The sequence below is a fragment of the Schistocerca nitens genome, chromosome 5 (assembly GCF_023898315.1).
Source record: "Schistocerca nitens isolate TAMUIC-IGC-003100 chromosome 5, iqSchNite1.1, whole genome shotgun sequence".
NCBI lineage: Eukaryota > Metazoa > Arthropoda > Insecta > Orthoptera > Acrididae > Schistocerca > Schistocerca nitens.
In genome coordinates, this window is record NC_064618.1 from 343,391,990 (window position 1) to 343,413,374 (window position 21,385).

General features: G+C 41.7%; 1 protein-coding gene across 1 annotated transcript in view; it reads left to right on the plus strand.

Annotated features, from left to right (window-relative positions):
• The first annotated feature begins 1,087 nt into the window (after positions 1–1,087).
• LOC126259484 (carboxypeptidase B-like) overlaps positions 1,088–21,385 on the plus strand; it is a 208,147-nt gene continuing 187,849 nt past the window's right edge. Inside the window, exon 1 of the mRNA XM_049956323.1 lies at positions 1,088–1,213. Within this exon, the coding sequence (XP_049812280.1) occupies positions 1,116–1,213 (98 nt within the window). The 5' untranslated portion in view covers positions 1,088–1,115. The remainder of the gene's footprint in view (positions 1,214–21,385) is intronic.

Below are 21,385 nucleotides of genomic sequence, written 5' to 3' on the forward strand. Positions count from 1 at the left end.
CTTCTGTTGGAATTTATGTCTCTTGGAATGACAATTAATGCTGCTGCATATTGCCAGACTTTGAAACGTCTTCGAAGGGCAATTCAAAACAAATGCAGGGGAATGCTGACAAGTGGAGTCCGCTTGCTTCATGACAACGCTCGGCCTCACACAGCGCTCGTAACCAAAGCACTACTCAAGCAATTCAAATGGGACGTATTGGACCATCCGCCATACAGTCCGGACCTTGTGCCCGCCGACTTACATGTCTTCCGTTACCTGAAGTCACATCTTGGTGGAAAATCATTCCACGACGATGAAGAGATCAAAGATGAAGTTGAAATGTGGTTCCGACAACAGGCGGCTACCTTCTATGACTGTGGGATACAAAAGCTTGTGCACCGACTTAACAAATGTTTGGATAACGGGGATGACTATGTCGAAAAATAACAAATAATCCAGTTAATAAGATGTAACTGACGTCATCTAAATAAATGTTCTATTTAAGGACTGCGAGCCATTGTATCTTTACTTTTCGAAATGCCCTCGTAGAAGATGCCTGGGATAGACTGAGAAGTGCTGTTTATGGACGACGTGACCCACCAATCACTGTGAGGGATCTACGCGGAATCGCCGATGTGTAGTGGGACAATGTGGGCCAACAGTGCCTTGATGAAGTTGTGGACAATATGCCACGACGAATACAGGCATGCATCGATGCAAGAGGACGTGCTGCTGGGTATTAGAGGTACCGGTGGTTACAGCAATCTGGACCACCACCTCTGAATCTCGCTGTATCGTGGTACAACATGCAATGTCCGGTTTCCATGAGCAATAAAAAGGGGGGCATGATGTTTATGTTGATCTTTATTCCAATTTTCTGCGCAGGTTCCGGAACTCTCGGAACAGAGGTGATGCAAAACTTTTTTGGACGTGTGTACATACTCCCTGGTCCCGAAGCGCGGGGTCAGACAGCAGTGCTCGGTTCCTCGTTTGCGCCGGCCGGCCGGCCGGCGCGGCCGCAGAGCGCCCGCCGTCGCCGCTGACGTCCCCGCGCGGCCCGTTATACCAGCCGGCTGGCCTATCCCAGTCCCTGCGCTGCGCCACAGTCGCTGTGTGCCGCCCGAGCCGCAGACATGTCCCGCCGGTGCTCGCCTCCGCTGCTGCTGCTCGCTGCCGGCCTGCTGCTGCTGCTCGCTGCGGCAGACGCCTCCCAGCGCAAGTCCTACCGGGGGTAAGTTGCGCTGAGCGCCACCTAACGAGGCCCTCTGGCATTCGTGAAATAACACGGCCGGCTCTGGGCACGGCTCTGCGTGTCCCTCGAGCCCCTCGTATACGAGCGACTTTCTTGTCTCAATCGACAATTCGTGAAGCGAGTCTGCTGCACAACTCCTGTCGTTTTATTCCTGTACTGAGTCTCGCCTGACGCGAGTGGTAGTTTCCGTTTACACGTCGGCGTCAAAACTGGCACCCGACAATGAAAGTGAGATTATTAGGGACCATCGTTTTTACGAAAAAGTCTAAATATAGTAACAGAATTTAGGAGCAAGCAGTAATGACAAATGAAAGGTTAGATTAGATTAGTACTTGTTCCATAGGTCATGAATACGACACTTCGTAATGATGTGGAACGTGTCAGGTTAATAAAAGGCGTCTATACGAGATATTACGTTACACAAAATATTACGGGACACTTAATATTTTTGGGGGTGGGGGTGGGGGATGGGGAAATTAGTCACTTACTATATCCAGAAATTCCTCTAATGAGTAGAAGGAGTTACCATTCAGAAATTCTTTTAATTTCCTTATAAATGCTATATGGCTATCTGTCAGACTTTTCACGCTATTAGGTAAGTGACCAAAGACTTTTGTGGCAGCATAATTTATCCCTTCTGAGCCAAAGTTAGGTTTAACCTTGAGTAGTGAATATCATCCTTTCTCCTAGTGTTGTATCCATGTACACTGCTATTACTTTTGAATTCGTTCGGATTGTTAATAACAAATGTCATATATATATATATATATATATATATATATATATATATATATATATATATATATATGTGTGCGAATGTATACCTGTCCTTTTTCCCTCCTAAGGTAAGTCTTTCCGCTCCCAGGATTGGAATGACTCCTTACCCTCTCCCTTAAAACCCACATTCTTTCGTCTTTCCCTCTCCTTCACTCTTTCCTGATGAAGCAACCTTGGGTTGCAAAAGCTCGAAATTTGTGTGTGTGTTTTTTATTATGTCTATCTACCAGCGCTTTCTCGTTTGGTAAGTCACAGCATCTTTGTTTTTTATATATATTTTCCCCATGTGGAATGTTTCTTTCTGATATATATATATATATATATATGGTGTCCCAGCTATCTTGTCCGCCCAAAATATCTCTGGAACAATAACAGCTATTGGAAAACGACTTTCACCGGTATCAATGTAGGGCTGGGGCCCATGAATGTACATATTTGGAAACATTCTAAAACGAAAGCATATGTGTTTTTTAACACAAACTTATGTTTTTTTAAATGGACCTCCTATATTTTTTCTTCGGCAATCCATAGCATGACAATGGCGTTGAAAAATGGTTCAAATGGCTCTGAGCACTATGGGACTTAACAGCTATGGTCATCAGTCCCCTAGAACTTAGAACTACTTAAACCTAACTAACCTAAGGACAGCACACAACACCCAGCCATCACGAGGCAGAGAAAATCCCTGACCCCGCCGGGAATCGAACCCGGGAACCCGGGCGTGAGAAGCGAGAACGCTACCGCACGACCACGAGATGCGGGCAATGGCGTTGATTGCATCGCAATATTCCCATTACATCCCGAGATATTGAGACGCGAAGTTGACGCTTGAAACACCCGACATGCGCTGCTAGCGCATGTCCTTAGGCTCAGGCGTGAACCCCATGCTGCCCGTAATCGCAGCAGACCGTATTATTCGTTTCGGACCTCTTGATAAGTATGGAGGTGTGATTATACACATGTCAATCACATCGCGATTACGGGCAGCATGGGGTTCACGCCTGAGCCTCAGGACGTGCGCAAGCAGCGCATGTCGGGTGTTTCAAGCGTCAACTTCGCGTCTCAATATCTCGGGATGTAATGGGAATATTGCGATGCAATCAACGCCATTGTGTATGTGCTTTGTCATGCTATGGATTGCTGAAGAAAAAATGTAGGAGGTCCATTTAAAAAAACATAAGTTTGTGTCAAAAAACACATATGCTTTCGTTTTAGAATGTTTCCAAATATGTACATTCATGGGCCCCAGCCCTACATTGATACCGGTGAAAGTCGTTTTCCAATTGCTGTTATTGTTCCAGAGATATTTTGGGTGGACAAGATAGCTGGGACACCCTGTATATATATATTGGGAGGCTACAGTGAAGATCCCTAGCTCTTTAAATAAGAGTCTGCAGGATGATCTTGGATGAGCTCCAGCAATTATTCTGATTACACTCTTTTGTGCAATGAACACTCTTTTACTCAATCATGAGTTACCCCAGAATATGATGCCATACGAAAGCAGAGAATGAAAATAGGCGTGGTAAGCTAATTTACTGAGATGTATATGGCCAAAATTTGCAATGACCCTAATAGCATAAGCAGCTGAACTCAAAAGTTTCAACAGATCTTCAGTGTGTTTTTTTCCAGCTCAACTCCTCATCAATGCATACACCTAGAAATTTCGAATATTCTACCTTAGCTACCGATTTCTGATCGAAGTCTATATTTATTAAAGGTCTCTTTCCATTTATTGTGTGGAACTGTATATACTGTGTTTTGGCAAAGTTTAATGAGAGCCCATTTGCAGAGAACCACTTAATAATTTTCTGAAAAACATCGTTTACAATTTCATCAGTTAATTCTTGTCTGTTGGGTGTGACAGCTACACTTGTATCATCGGCAAAAAGTAACAGCTTTGCATCTTCGTGAATATAGAATGGCAAGTCATTAATATATATTAAGAACAGTCATTAATATATATTAAGAACAGAGGTTCAGAGTTCACTACTTTCAAAATTTTTGTTTACTACTTAAATTAGTTGATGAGGCAACACGGTTCGTGGTAAAAAGCTCAAATTCAGGCTACTATGGCAATACAAAATCATTTAAAAGAATTACACTCAGACATTTACAGTCTTGGCGTGTGTTGTGGTCACCGCTGTTCATAAGAAATGCCTGTCTTATTGTGGTGTGTTCAGTTCCTTCCATTGCCGTAACTCATTGCATCTTGTTATCCATTGTTTATAAACTTGCAACGGGCACTTAACACACGACAAAATCAAGGAACAACTTTAGTATCTATGTGTACTTCTGTGAAATATTTTTTATTGCCATTGTAGCCTGAAGATGAGGTTTGAACCTCGAAACATGTTGCGTCACTGAATAATGTAACTAAGTCAACAAATAGCTAGTATGGTAGCTGACTCTGAAAAACTTATTCATGTTTTTGAAGGAGTAGTGGCCGATTAACAGTCAGTTTGGCTTCAGAATGATAACACAATTCTTAATGACCAAAGCAATATTCAAACTCGATGTTCTTGACAAAGGTCGGATTCTCCAATTTCCTTTAACCTGAAAGAATAGGAAAAGCGTTGTTCAAACATTTCAAAACATCGACATTTATACATTGACATACATATAAAACAATATTTAGTAGGTAGTTAATAGCCTATTGTTACTTTATCCTTTGTATCTAAGTGCCAAACAAGACCGAAAATTATTTTTTTCGTTAAGCAGAACTGAGTTTTTCACTGTCGAAACAATTTTCATTAATAGACCCTTATCTATTTACGTTACTGTATGTCTTTTTGGTTTAGATATTCCGTCTCTCTTGTGGGAGAACCTTAGTAGGAAAAATACCAGGTCCTCCTGCAACGTATGAAGGTTAATCACAGTAACTACTGTACTATTTTTACCTGGTTTTCTCTAATAGGTGTACTCATCATGAGGAGGTTTGTGTATTAAGCCGGCCGTTGTGGACGAGCGGTTCTAGGCCTTTCAGTCCGGAACCGCGCGACTGCTTCGGTCGCAGGTTCGAATCCTGCCTCGGGCGTGGATGTGTGTGATGTCCTTAGGTTAGTTAGGTTTAAGTAGTTCTAAGTTCTAGGGGACTGATGACCTCAGATGTTAAGTCCCATAGTGCTCAGAGCCATTTGAACCATTCGATAATTTGAAGTTTCCGACGTCAACATGAAGATAGCGGCACTTGTCAACAAAAGTTGGGGACTTTGTTTGTCTATGCGCATTAAGGCCGTTTTGGACATACAGTTGTTGTTTGACAGTCGTTTTACAGAGTCGATGCGAGTGCTTTTGTGAAAATGGACAAAACTGAGTATCGAGACGTCATTGGACTTTTGTTTTTGAAAGGAAGCAAGCCTACGCAATTTAAACGCGAGTTGGACGCTGTCTACGGGGGCTCTGCACCATCATTTACCACTGTGAAATTTTGAGCAGCAGAATTTAGACGTAGCCGTACAAGTGAATCTTCGGGACGGCCAAAAACTGGAACCACTGACGATAACATTACTCAAGTTCACCCAGTGGTGCTAGAGAACCGTCAAATTAAAATGAGAGAAATAGCAGAGATTGTGAGCATATATAAAGAACGTTTGTCACATATTAATTGAAAATTTATGGGTGAGAAAGCTGACAGCACGCTGGGCGCCACGAATGCTCACTCGGTGCCGTTTCAAACCTCATCGGTTGCCATGGCGCAAATCCACGAATTATGGTTTCAGCTAGTTGACTGTCCTCCTTATTCATCAGATATTTCCCTCGGCTAAAAGTTGAGCTCGGAGGACAGAGATTTTCGTCAAATTAAGAGGCCATGACTTGCAAATCAAATCAAACGTGTGTGAATTCCTATGGGACCAAACTGCTGAGGTCATCGTTCCCTAGACTTACACACTAAAATTAACGCTGAAGACAACACAAACACCCAGGCCCGAGGGAGGACTCGAACCTCCGGCGGGAATGGCCACCCGATTCGTGGCATGGCGCCTCTAACCGCGCGGCCACTTCTCGCGGCCCATGGCTTTCGTAAACAACTATTTTGCACAGAAAGACACTGTTATTTGGACGGGTTATGGAGGTGGGAGCATCGCTGGGGGGAAGAGATTATGTTACAGAACAAAAATAAATTTGAAGAAAAAGTCATATTTCTGCTAACAGCAATACAGTCAAATGGCGGTGTGTTCATTAAAAAAAAATCATATTTATGTGTTAAGTCAGACACTTTTCAGACTACCCTCGTAGTGCTACCTGTGAGAAGCCGGGTAGTTCATTATTACAACAGAAGTGACTTCGGCGGAAATAAGTTCCAATGTTAGAATGTGACATTACAGTCCCCTATCTCTGCATATGCACCGTCTGCAGCATACTCAAATTTTAGAACTCCACACTCGGCATAGTCACTTGATCATTGACGTCATTTATCTATTTGCATCGTGATTCGCGACTGATTTAGTCGCCAGCACGTGACGCGCACCCACAACGACTAATCGGTTTTGACCATTCGTTCGTGTAAAACGAGCGTGGCAGGTCGCTATTAAGAACCCTCAAAGAGATCGTTATCTATGTTGTGAGAACATTAACTCACATATTGATCAAAATTTTTGTTTGCACATGGCACAAGTGTCATAGTAAAAATCGTGAAACGGATTGTAAACGATTTAGCGTATACGATAGTGGCGAGTAAGATTAGTTCCAGCCTTACTGAGAACAGATCGTCACGTTACTGCAGTAAAACACAGAACATACAGTTTCCGACACAAAAGTCTTCACAAAATGAAATTTTATTCTCACACGACACTGAAATAATCAATAAATTCGATCCTTGTACAAGGAGTACTCTAGACGGATAGGCCTATAGCTTTTAGGCTTGCAATCATTTGTAATTATCTCCAAACTCTGGCGTGTGTACAGGTCGTCATGCATTTATATACCATTTCCAACACCCATTTTTTTTTCTTGCGCTCGAAATGTCTTATTTACGCCTTGAATACTTCGTCAGGCCGGCTACGTTATTATTACTGCAGTTGCTGATAACCATCTCCAGCTCTGTCATGGCAAAGTGTTTGGACAGCACCCCTGTCTCTTGTGGTACGTGTGGATTTACTCTCCTCTTTTTTTAGTCGTGTGTCATTGTTGTTGTTGATGTTTGGTGGTTTCCCATTTAGTAGGGTGACTAGCTAGGCTTCTTCAGTCTCCAGGCCCTTTTGCTGCTTCTATGTATGTCAACAGTCCCCATCAGCCTTATCCATTACTCTCTCTCTACCTGTCACGATGGTTTCTTCGCTGAAATCATTCTTCTCAAAGGAGAAATGCTGCTCATCCTATAAAGTGGCTGTCTCCTGCGTGAGTCCCTATATGTAATTCTTTCTGTATCTTTTGAAGATGGTTCATCGAGTGCAGTCTTTTATAGTATCTGCGAGGAAATCGTGTTTTTTATGGGATAGGGCTGATAGTTTGAATTGTTCCGTCCAGCATCCTGGGGAAATTAGGCCAGAATGCCTTTGTGAAGTTGTCTTCTCCTGAACCGTATGTTGTGGAAGGATTACCGGTAGCATTTCAAACATTATCAGTCGATTTTGTGTGTTAGGAATGGGCGGCAGACGGCCTTTTGACGTTGCGTTACCATCTCTTCGCTTATCTCCCTACTGTGACATACAAGATTCTTGAAAGGCTACTACTTCACCGTCGAGTCGTCTCTGATTGCGAAATAGGTTGGCTTCAGACCGGATAAAAACTGTACAACGCAAACACTAAATCTAACACAGCACATCGAAATCGGTTTTAAAGACACACAAATCACGGGCCTTTTCTTTCTGGACTTTTCAGTGGCCTACGATGCAGTCAGACAGCGACTACTCTTAAACGAACTATACACTCTTAGCAATGACACCAACCTTCTCCAAAATCGAAGATGCTACACTAAGTGATCAGAAGTATCCGGACACCTGGCTGAAAATGACTTACAAGTTCGTGGTGCCCTCCATCGATAATGCTGGAATTCAATATGATGTTGGTCCCCCTTAGCCTTGATGACAGCTTCCACTTTTGCAGGCATACGTTCAATCATGTGCTGGGAGGTTTCTTGGGGAATGGCAGCCCATTCTTCACGGAGTGCTGCACTGAGGAGAGGCATCGATGTCGGTCGGTGAGGCTTGGCACAAAGTCGGCGTTCCAAAACATCCCTATAGGACTCGGGTCTGGACTCTATGCAGGCCAGTTCATTACAGCGATGTTATTGTCATGTAACCGCTCCGCCACAGGCCGCCCATTATGAACAGGTGCTCGATCGTGTTGAAAGATGCAATCGCCATCCCCGAATTGCATTTTAGCAGTTGGAAGCAAGAAGGTGCTTAAAACATCAATGTAGGGCGTGTGCTGTGACAGTGTCACGCAAAACAACAAGGGGTGCAAGCCCCCTCCATGAAAAAAACGACCACGCCATGACACCACCGCCTTCGAATTTTTCTGTTGGCACTACACACGCTGGAAGATGACGTTCACCGGGCATTCGTCATACTCACACCCTGCCATCTGATCGCCACATCGTGTACCGTGATTCGTCACTCCACAAAACGTTTTTCCACTGTTCAATCGTTCAATAATTACGCTCCTTACACCAAGCGAGGCGTCGTTTGGCATTTACGGGCGTGATGTGTGGCTTATGAGCAGCCGATGGACCATGGAATCCAAGTTTTCTCACCTCCCGCCTAACTGTCATAGTACTTGCAGTGGATCCTGATGCAGTTTGGAATTCCTGTGTGATGTTCTGGATAGATGTCTACCTATTACATATTACCACCCTATTCAACTGTCGGCAGTCTCTGTGAGTCAACAGACGATGTCGGCCTGTACGCTTTTGTGCTGTACGTGCCCCTTCACTATCACATCGAAAACAGTGGACCTTGGTGGATTGTTTAAGAGTGTGGAAATCTTGCTTTCAGATGTATGACACAAGTGACACCCAATCACCTGACCACGTTCGAAGTCCGTGAGTTCCGTGGAGTGCCCCATTCTTCTCTCTCACGATGTCTAATGACTACTGAGGCCACTGATATGGAGTACCTGGCAGTAGGTAGCAGCACAATGCACCTAATAAGAAAAACGTATGTTTTTGGGAGTGCCCGGATACTTTTGATCACATAGTATATGTAGACTTTAGTCGCGCCCCACAGGATAGTGTACTTGTCCCATTGCTGTTAACATGTGTGCTAAGGACCAGCCTCTCCCTCAAAACACCCGAAGTTTTATATGTGCTGATGATCGCACCACCGCCGGCAAAGCAAATATTTTTGGCGGTCATGGAGATTTACACTTTCAAGTTAAGTTGGTGTAAAGAGCGACGCCATTGGACTGTGCATGACTGGAAACCGCCAGGAACTACATGTGTTACACAGCCCACAGTAATAAGGATTAGAGCCCTTGCTTTACGCTATTTAGCAGTGGAGTTTGCGTGCCCGTTATGCCATAGGTCATGTCATGCCAAGGGCAAGTACGTCGACATAGCCCTTAACGAACAATGCATACTGCAAAAGGATTGTGAGGTCAACACCCAAAGACAAACTGTGCTATCTTGCTGGTATCGCACAACCGGACATCCGACGGAAGTGGCGCCTAGAAAAGAGAAAATAAAGGCCACCTGCTAGACCATCATTGCTTAAATCTAGGAAAAGATTTCTGAGTGCTACACATAACCTCATGATACACCGCAACCCAAGAGAGTGCACCTGTGAACAGAAAGAATCGCACACCTCAGTATCTGGTTAACACCTATGGAACAACTTCTTCGGGCCATACTGAGAAGTGAATCTCCTGGAAATCTCTCACCAGACTGTACTACGAAGTTGCAACGTCCGAAGAAAACATGAGTAGGTGGTTCCCTCTGGACAAAAAGACTCCAAGTGACTGTGGACACCTGCGGACTGCCACCCATCACTTGTAGTGTGACATGTGTCCAAACCCCTGCACTGATATGGATTTACACAAGGCTAACTTAAACACACTGGACGTGGCCAGGTTTCGATCCAAACCAAAATGTACACGCTAGAGCTACTCCAGTGTTATATCTAGGCAGATTACTTTTAGACACAGTATAATAGACTACTTGATCAAAATTATCTGGACATAGAGAAGTGGACATTAATTTGGGATATGCCCACCTTTTGTCTTTACGACGGCTTGAACTTTGCTGGAGACTCTGTCAATAAGGGTCTGAATGTCTATGGAGGAATGGCAGGCCAGTCTTCCTCAAGAGTCGAAACCAGAGAAAGTGGTGTTAGATGCTGCGTTCTGAAGTGAAGTCGACGTTCTAACTCATCCTAAAGCCATTCCTTGGTTTCAGGTCGCGACTCTGGGCAGGCCAGTCCATTTCAGGAAAGTTATTGTCCGCAGACCACTGGCTCACACAAACTGATTACAGACAAGGGCCACACTCATGCTGATATAATCACTGTCACTGAACTGTTACTCTACTGTACGCAGTACATAGTGCTGTGACGTGTTGATATCCTTTCACATTGAGCGTTTTCGTAAGCTCGATAAGGGGGTCACACCCTGACGACGAAAAGCACTCCCATACCGTAAAACAACGTCATTGTTGTCATGATGACAGGTAACGTTGATACTACCGGTGATGATGTGTAACGTTCTTCCGGCATTATCCAAATCCAAACTCTTCCATCGAAGTGACACAGTGTACAGCGTGATTCATCACTCCAAATCACTCGTTTCCAGTCATCCATTGTCCAGTGGCTACGCTCTTTACACTAACTCAAGGGTCGCTTAGCACTGATGAAAGAAATGTGAGGCTTATAAGGAAGTGCTTGATCATTATAACCCATTCTTTTCAACTCCCTACGCGAAATAATAAATTCTGCTAGATGAACTGGCGGTAGCACTTTGGAACTTGGAGTGATTCCTTCCGCTGATCTCACGTGACTTTTTACAACCACCCTCAGCAGTGCTTGACGGTCCCTGTCCGTCTCATTACCTGAGGTCTATAATTTTTTACAACCACCCTTAACAATTCTTGATGGCACATGTCCATCAATACGTGAGGTCTGGCTGGTCTTGGTTTAGCTGTGGATTTCCCTTCACGTTTCCAGTTTACAATCATATCAACAACAATCGACTTCAACAGCTTTAGTTCGTAAATTTGCCTGATGGATTTGTTACAACTAGTCCAGGCTCTGTAGACCGACCAATTCTTCTGTTACTACTTCTGTACCGATAATACAATACTCGCTCGTTTCTTTATACTGGAAAGTCCTCCTCTTGCACCATATTGAGGTCGATAGCACTTTTCTTAGCGGTTTCTGGCTACTTTTCATCTGATTATGTATGCTGGAATGTACTGACCATCGATTCTGCAGTCTTCGGTGTGTCACTCAGTCTAAGAGTGGTTTAGTAGCTCATGTGAAACAACTTAAGTAAAGTCTTGCAATAAATTTTGTGGTCGCCGTGACTGTTCAACATTGTTTCTCATCTGTGTGGTGTGGGTACACGAGGTTGGTTCAAATGGCTCTGAGCACTATGGGACTTAACTTCTGAGGTCATCAGTCCCCTAGAACTTAGAACTACTTAAATCTAACTAACATTAGGACATCGCACACATCCATGCCCGAGGCAGGATTCGAACCTGCGACCGTAGCGGTCGCGCGGTCCCAGACTGTAGCGCCTAGAACCGCTCGGCCACCCCGGCCGGCTACACGAGGTTGTTGGTGAGTTTGTGGGGGACGTTTTGAACACATCATAGGAAGTACAGTCTGTAGCTCTGGAATAGTCTTGGCAAGTGATGGGCTCACTGCAATACGTCTTCCATCCGACATCCTCAATAAAGGTCGAACCGAGAGGTCACTCTGGTAACTGCATTGCAGTAATTTCCTGTCTTTTTTTTGTGTGTCACGCGTTAACTAATCTCTACAATGACGAGCACTGTAGACCGTAATAAAGAGAATCACATAGGGCTACCAGTAAAAAGTAGAAAAAAGGGTCGTAATATGGTACAACTATAGGTTCGCGCACTCAGAAAACAGTTCTATGTATGGTGTGGACTGATACATCCTGCAGTGCTCATTCCTGCCAGCAAAGTCAATCAGTCTCCGGTATATGTGGTAATGGTTCCCACTTCACATTCTCTCTACTGGGTGAGTCCGAACTCTATCGATAAAAACACAAACGATGATGATAACTGTTTATTGACTGTTTTGATGAGAGGAACCCTCGGTCTATAATGTTCCTTTACCTAGTAATTTGTTCGTTTTGTCGTCTCAATAACCCGCGGAATTATAAAGCGCGGAGAATACTTGCATACCAGTCTAAGTGAGTGTAGTGCAAGATGTATGTCGTTTTGATCGGCGTATGGTATTCGCTGTCAACAACACATTTAAAGCCCTCTTGACTTCGCACCCTCAGACTATATACTCTTAACTTCATTCTTGGGATTGCTTTCCGGCAATATTCGTTCAACGGAAGCAGTGACACAGGAAGTATGCATTTAGTTGAGTCTGCGCTTCTTGAGCGTGTAAGACAGTTCCATGGAGTGTCAGTGTACAGCTTGTGGTGATAATGGTTGCTTTTCACCTTGAAGAGCTCTAATAAAGAAATAATCATGTACTTGCATATATTTTGCTGTGGTCGATGCATTACTGTTTGTTTTGCTGTTTCCTTATTATCTTTCGCAATAACTGTAGTAGTATCGTATCAGTGTATTAACACTGACGGAATGAATCGCAACACCAAATAATAATGAACGCAGAGTAATGAATTTTCGGGAATGCATTTATCTAGGTAACATATTTAAATGATTCACATTGCAAGATCACTAGTTAGTGTAAGCGTGAAATAAGCCATTGTAGGAGAGAAATGGTGCTACATTAAATACCGGTGTAGTCGCCGAGATGTTGAATGCAAGCACACAAACGTGCATACATTCTGCTGTGCAGGTGATGGATCTCAGATTGTGGGGTGGAGTCCCATGCCCGTTTACTTGGTCGGTCATTACAGGTACGGTGACGGTTAATGCTGTTTCTGGACGACGCTGCAGACGTCGTCTGATGGTGTCCCATTTGTGCTCGATTGGAGACAGATTTGGTGATCGTGCACGTCAAGGCAACATGTGGACACTCCGTAGAGTATGTTGGCTACAACAGCGGTAGGTCGACGAGCGTTATCCTGTTGGAATATCCCCCCTAGAATGCTGTTCATGAATGGCAGCGCAACAGGTGAAATCACCAGATTAACGTACAAATTTGGAGACAGGGTGCGTGGGACAACCACGACAGCGCTTCTGCCCCGTCATATGAAATCACACCCCAGACAATAACTCCAGGTTGTTTGCAGGCCTCATTGTAACCAACCATGCCCATCACTGGCACCGAGACAGAACCAGTTTTCATCAGAAAACTCAACTGATCTCCACACTGCCCTCCAATGAGCTCTCGCTTGGCAACACTGAATTCGTGGCGGCGGTTTGGTGTCGAACACGATGGTCTTTCCTCTCGGTAAGCCGGCCGTTGTGGCCGAGCGGTTCTAGGCGCTTCATTCCGGAACCGCGCTGCTTCTGACATGGATGTGTGTGATGTCCTTAGGTTAGTTAGGTTTAAGTAGTTCTAAGTCTAGGGGACTGATGACCTCAGATGTTAAGTCCCATGGTGCTCAGAGCCATTTGAACCATTCTCTCAGTAGTGCCATGAGACTCTCTGGAGGCCGCTCTTCTTGCTACCGTATGTGATTGCTGCCAGCAATCATGTACAGTGGCTACATTCCTGCCAAGTCTCACGACGTCCAGTCTCAAAGTTAACTAACGCTCACGACCGTTACAGCTTGTATTTAAAGTACACTTGACTTGTATACTCATAGTGGCGTTACTAGCGCCACTCTTATGTGACTGGCGCGAAACTGGAATAGACATCATCTCTCAGATGTAGAAACAGGTCTACCAACTTTCGTTTATGTCTTGCAACTCCTTCTTGGTGTTTCGATTTTTTTCCGTCTGCATAGAATGCAGGTAAGTACGCGAGCTAGACAACATGTTAACAGGGCGGAGCAAAATGTCAGACTGACTTTGTTGTTCGCCCTGTTAACATTCTGGCTAAAGTATAAATCGGGTACTTTTCTGAATTCTACAATATGATGCATATTATATATAATGTTGATGTAGGTACAAATTATCATGATTGGACGCTTGTAGTGTATTTAATGTCGTATTTTTATATACCTGAAAATGGTCTGTTGTTTAGCCGAAACTGTGCCAAGTCACGATTTCTCTTCTTCTTTCTTCTTTCTTCTTCTTCTTCTTCTTCCTCTTCGATTTTTAGCCCCTAGGAGTCCCATGGTATCTTTCGTTCCATTCATATGGTCGTAGATTTATGTCTTCCATTGCTTCCAGTAGGTATTTTACCTATCTTAGCACTGGTCTACCTCTCCTTCTTCTGGGTGAGTCCCAATTTAAAATATTCGTTGGTCACCGGTGGTGTCCCTACCGCTGAAGCACTCTATTCTCCAAAGTTTTTGTTATGGAGCACGTTATCTCCGTTCGTCTCCATACCTCTCATTTCTTATCCTGTATTGTCCCTTTAGCTGCAGATATCTTCTCATATACTCTATTTCCACTGCCGTATTTTCTCTCAAACTTTCCTTGCTTGAGGACACGTCTCAACCCCTTATAAATAATGTTCTCCACCACATTGTGAAATATTCTTTTCTTAGTGTCCTACCGAATATTATTATTCCATATTATCTCATGCAAAGCGTTTGCAGCAGTTTTCCCCATAGCTATTCTGGAACTAACATCCTTCTTGTATGCACTGGAGTTATCTATTACAATATTGTTCCCAAATATTTGCAACTTCTGTAGGATTTTATTTGACCTTCCTTTGTGTGCATTTTCATGAAATGCTGTCCTACACGCCGTCTTGTCCATATTTATTTTCATACCCCATTCTCTACACTCTCTTTAATCTGTCTCAGCTTGTATATCATAACCTCATCGTGTTGAGAGAATATTACCTGGTCATCGGCGAATAAAATACAGAGAATTTATCGTCACCAATCTTTATTCCTATGCCTGAGCATTACCTGTACCAGCCATTCAATCTTTATTCCTATGCCTGAGCATTACCTGTACCAGCCATTCAGCGCTTGTTACAAATAAACGTTAAACTGAATAGGTGACAATCGACAACATCGTTTTCATGATTTTTCTAAAATATTTAAATGCTGTAAATCATCGCCTAGTCAACCCTTTCATGGTTAAAATTTATTTTGTATTTATTTCAGTAACAAAAGGTCAAAAACTGTTTTCCTTTGCGATAAATAATACACTTTCACTACCAAAAAACTTTTAACTAATCGATTTTGAAAATCGATGAACTGGGATACATGTGATCCATGAACCGAGATGTATACATACTCGTATTTTCATGTGGACCTAGGATCTTCAGTGTTAAATTTTAAACTTTAGAATGATTTTATCAGGATGGCAATTATGGAAAGGAGTATAACAAATCATATCAAAACATATTTATTCTCCTGAGAATGAAAAACATGAAATATCGCATACACGTTTCAACATAACATTTGAACATGGCATTGACATATCATATACCAATGTTCTCTACATTCTATGAAGCTTTCTGGAGCTTGTATGTCCCACTACATATAAAGTATGCGCAAACCGGCAGAATTACTGACGAGCGTAGTAATGTTTCAAGACGATGTCTATGATGTATAAGAAAACACAGTTGTTTACTTCATTCTTGGAATCGAGGGGATGGTGATTTGATCTGATTTTCGTGAAACAGACACACTATAAACACACGCCGCCCCATTTGATCGGTCACAGCCTTCTGCATATCAACCCCGTGGTCTGTAGCATTTTTCTCCAAGTTCCGAAACCATCTTGCTGCATACTAGCACTAGACAGATATGAAGTAAAGACGTCCCAATCATCAAAATCGCATACTATTTCAATGTAACGTATGTGTCCCATCAACCATGAAAGGCTTAAAATAATGTAATCTCTAATTCAATTGCTCATATTTCCGTTTATGTGTGATAACAAAGTTAATAAAAAGATAATTCTCACGCAATGATTGATTCTTGAAAGATTTTCTAATTGTTTTGGTTTGTGCAGCTGACTGTGAAACGCGGTGTAGTATTTGCTGTTATTGAAGCAGAAACTGATGAAATGGTTTAGAAGACCTATTTTATTCTCTCATCGCCACTCACCTAAAAATTTTGCAATGACTGTAAAATCTTCTTCGTTATCGAAAGGAGTATAAAATCCCAAACGTGAAAGACAGTATTCAAGGAATGTCAACTCGCATAACTTTTTTACATTTTTTAAAAATGCTGCAAATATTACAACTTCTGCAATTCTTTATCCAAATCAAGTTGAGCGGCTTTGGCACCCTAATATGGGACTCTGGCTACTGATAATTCTACACTCGTGTAGGACGTGTTAAGTATTCAAAAGCTCAGTCTAGTTATCGGCGACAAGCAGGTCAACGTGACGGTTCTTCGAGAAGAGTGAGCTGTGGTAAACATACAGTTTAAACGCCAGCGGTACACAACAGAACATTCACGTAAAGTTGATACTGAATAATAATAAATCAACGCCGACAGCGCAGAAGATATTATTTTACTGCAAATGCACAGTCAGTGCTTGTCTTTCCTTCAGTGATATGCACGCGTTTAGTTCAACGTTATAGTCTCTTGTATATTTGCGAAGACTTAAATACACGAAATGTACGTTTGTTTTCTATTACCACCTGCTTCAGCGGTCAACCAATTCAGAGGCTCGTCTCTTCATGAACGTTATGTCCTCCGAAAGTGGAATACATTAAACTGTTAAACTGTTTTTCTTTTTTCGCTTGGCATATCATTAGCTGATTTTAAACAGCGTAAGTAAATTACTGGTACTTCCAAAAGATCAAAATTATTTTTGCGAAACAACAAGTTTGGATATCGACTAGCTCACGAATTGAAACCAAACAAGAGTAACAAAGGACAATATTTACGTATATAAAGCATGTGGCAAAAACTGAGCTACCCAATACATTAGCCAGACAGGCGGAAGATTTCTGACACGTTTCGAAAAGTACACCGATGCGTTTCGTCTGAATCATTTGTGTATATCAGCCATAGTTAACCATATGTACACCTCTAGACTTGTAACTAGAATGATAAGCTGAAGAGGACGCAGAAGATATGTTCCTGGTCGTTTCTAAGAACTGCAAATTTACTTACACTTCTTAAAAACAACTAATAACCGCTTAACGAAAAAAACTAAGTTTAACAGTCAGATTTTTTAAGGAATTTCTGAGGTACTTTTCTGGACAAGAAGAAAAAAGTTAATAGTATATTACGAAATGAATTCTCTTTGTGGCAGCCTGACAGACCATATTATCTATGAATCGACAGTGTTAAAGAATCTTTGAAACAGCTGATTGTATTGTACATCTGTAACATATTGTCTCTGGGTCAGCGACTACTAAAAAAATGACGAACGTATGTGTTCATTCAAGTATTATGCGAGTAGAAGTGTACAAAAATGTAGCTACGAGTATGTATGTTCACTATATGTGTACTGTCATCTGTATTCAAATATCTTTAACGTATTTTTTTGAATTTATGAGTAAAAATTTTGCAATTTAAAAATATTTTCGTAACAGGTTCAGGAGTTTCCAAAATTTATCCAGGAGAATGCTATGAATTTAAGAAGTACTTGAAGATGATGCCACTGAGTATGAAATGCATTGTGCATGAAATAAAGTGTGGCTGAAGTGACATTTTATTTGTCTCTGAATCGTCAGACACAGTCCACCACGGATGAGATGTCATCCTTCACTCCATTATACCGCTGATTGTTTACATCTATATATTACCAGCGCTTTAACTTTTATTGTATAGGAGCCTTACATACTGGTCTCCCGACAACGCCTCTACTCCATCAATGGAGGAGTCAATGACTGATTTGGTAGGTTGAGTCCAAGTAACTTGTAAACTTTCCTGTGTGAGTAAAAAGCAGTTCAAAACGTTAACAGACTCATGACCAAAATTAATCTTTCTCGTACTTATAAAATAGAACACAGAGAAAGGGATTATTCCAGTCGACAGAAGGTGTGCTGCAGGCACAAACAAGCTGTAATGTCTCTTGCAGGGGTCTCTCCGCGATATCTTCAGAAATTTTATAAATTATATAACTCAGTACATATCACGAAATATATCTTCTTATCTTACCGATTCGTAAACTTTAATATACGATGATTATCAATGCAAAGTAGTTTCAAGCCCTATTATTCCTTGGAGCGTCCATTTACTCCATGGAATAGCTTCTCTGCTATCTTTGTTTTCTCTTATGAAAAGAATGATTGGAATGCTTGCCGATTAGCCGTGAAAGAAGGAGGATGTATATGTATGTATTGTTGAGCGGGTCGCCATCTTGATGAGATTCTGTATGAGAAGGAATTTAATACATGAACTAAACTAAAGTAAGTGTGTTCGCGTATTATTTAACTGATTATTATTGACGGTGTCTGCTTACTACGCTGTGTTGCACGGGATCAGTGGGGAACGTCTGATTTGCACTGGACAAACCTGCCGTTTTGTATCCACAAGATATCCAGTTACTTCAAATAAATAGGCTAACACGGTCTTACCAGCAGATCTCCGGTCTTCCCCATGTGATCACCGAAAGTTAATAATTATTACAAATGTTTTCAGGAGATCGACTGACAATTTTCGTCGCACCGAGATTTCGAAATTGCTTCACTGCCTTATGGAATTTAAGTTAAGCTCAATTTAATCAGGATAGAACAGTATTGAACTGTGTGAATGTGATAAGCCTGCTTTGTGAATGAAAATTCCCTTAACATACGCATGTTTTTACTATCCTGATCAGTGAAGCTAAATCAGGCCGGTGTGTGAGAGGTTTTTACATTTTAGATCCCACAAAAAATATTAAATTTGGCGACCGTGACAGGACACACTTTCGAGCATTACTTAAACATTGTGTAAATTTTATGTTGCGTGTGCACGAGAGAAAAGAAGACGAGGCCTGTTCCAGAAGTCACAATTTCGCCACAACCTAAGAGAACGTCATTCAGGCCAGACAATATGCAATAAAATTTTTGTAGATAGAAATTTAGAATAGCTATTTAAATGTCTATCGGTTTGAATCAGATTGATTGACTGACTGTTGGGTTGAACTTAAGATAGGAAGTGTTTAGTATAAGTAAGTATTATGCAAAGTTTAGGTCAGTGACATTATTAACTCAGATGCGAGTGACTATATATATTTGTTGTTCTGTGTATTAATGGTTCTTACTAGGGCGGCTTATAAAATGGCAATGCAACAGCAGAGCGAATCACAACAGCCCTCAGCTGTTTCTGAGGTTAGTGAAACGTTAGACGCTAGCTTAACTGAAGTAGTGCCTAGCGGCAGCATTAATCAGGCTCCACAACAAAGCTTAACTGTTTCGATGTCATCTGAGCAGGACGAAATAAACCCATTGACTGTATTCATGCAGCAGTTAACAGTACTAGCCAAAAATGTAACAGACTTAACTAAAGCGCAAATAGAGACTAAAAGGGAAATGAATTAACAATTAGCAGCTAATCAAGTGAAAGTCCAGGAGCAATTACTAGCTAATCAAACAAAGTTGAATGAGCAATTAGAAGCTAATCAAGCGGAATTAAATAATAAATTAGTAGAGAGTTTTCAGAAACTTGATGATAAATTAAATAAAACTGCGGAAGAATTGAAAATTCAGAATGAAAAGACAGAATTAAAATTAGCTGCTCAAATTGAGCAAGTCACTCAACAGTGTAATGAAAATGCGAAGAAGTTACGCCTTGAGCTAACCGAGTATGTTGCTACTAAGCTTGATACTATTAAAGAGCAGGTCGAGTCAATCCCACAGATAGTTCAAGCACAAGAACAGATGCAATGTTCTATGGCGGTAATTCCGGTATTAGTTGAAGTTCAAGATGAATTAAAGCAACAAGTAAATGAGATGTCAGCAGATATGCAGTATTTGAGACAATCACAAGACAAGATTCCGAAGGACATCCAAAATTTGGATAAATCCATAAATAACATAAATGAGAGACAAGACGAGATTGATCATAAGGTAAACATTCTCACGGGAAAATTCTCGCAGTTAAGTTTGGAAAGGCAAAGCATTTCTTCAGACAATATTGAAAAACCCATAACAAGATCTATCAATGAATCTACATTATTTATCAGATCAAGTACAGCAAGGGACACCTAGAAGATTTCCGTTCCACACAAGGAAATGAACCCATAACAAGATCTATCAATGAAGCTACATTATTTATCCGATCAAGTACAGTAAGGGACATTAATGCACACGTTCGTTTTTGCAATCAACATCAATCACAACACTATGATGGCAGTCATAATGACTGTAATTGTAAAAGCAATACTGAGGAGCAAATGCTGTATCCGATCAAGTACAGTAAGGGACATTAATGCACACGTTCGTTTTTGCAATCAACATCAATCACAACACTATGATGGCAGTCATAATGACTGTAATTGTAAAAGCAATACTGAGGAGAAAATGCTGAAACAACGTCAATTCCAGATCTACAACCCAGACAAGAAAAATGTTCATCCCGTAGTGTTTATAAGAAGTTTTAGGGGAGTATTGCCAAAAAATTGGAGTGAGTGGCAAAAGGTTAGTTTCGTGACAGGTTATATTCAGGATATGATATCAACTTGGGACACATATGAAGATTTTGAACGAGCATTTTTATCCAAATACTGGTCCGAAGGAGTACAAGAGCGTTTAAGGCAGGAGGTATTATACCCGGAACCTTTTTCCTTTTCACGTGGGTATTTAAAGAAATACTTTGGGAAATATATAAACAAATCGCGGTATTGGGATAAGCCTATGCCTCTACAAGACGTGATTAGCATATTAAAATCTCGACTTCCGGCCAGCATCAGAAATAGAATGCTGTATATTAATGAGCATGACCTTGACTCTTTCATGACTACGCTTGACACTATAGATATGACCGAGGAAGATGAAAATCGGCCAAGACAACCGGTTATGCAGAGGAGAGCGATTGAGGCGCCAAACGCAAACAGAAACTGAAACGGATTTAATAATTATTATACTAGGAATAGTCAGAGATTCAACGGAAACAATTGCAACGGAAATGGAAATTTCAATAACAGTGATGCGAGGGGCAGATTCAGAGACAATCGAACATGTCGCAGATACAACCCAATGTTTGGAACTGCGAGAGATTATCAGATTTTAAACAATAATAATGCGTACAGAAATTCTGACCCTTGATTTGAAGCAAATAACACAACCAGTCATCAACAACAACCAATCATAACAG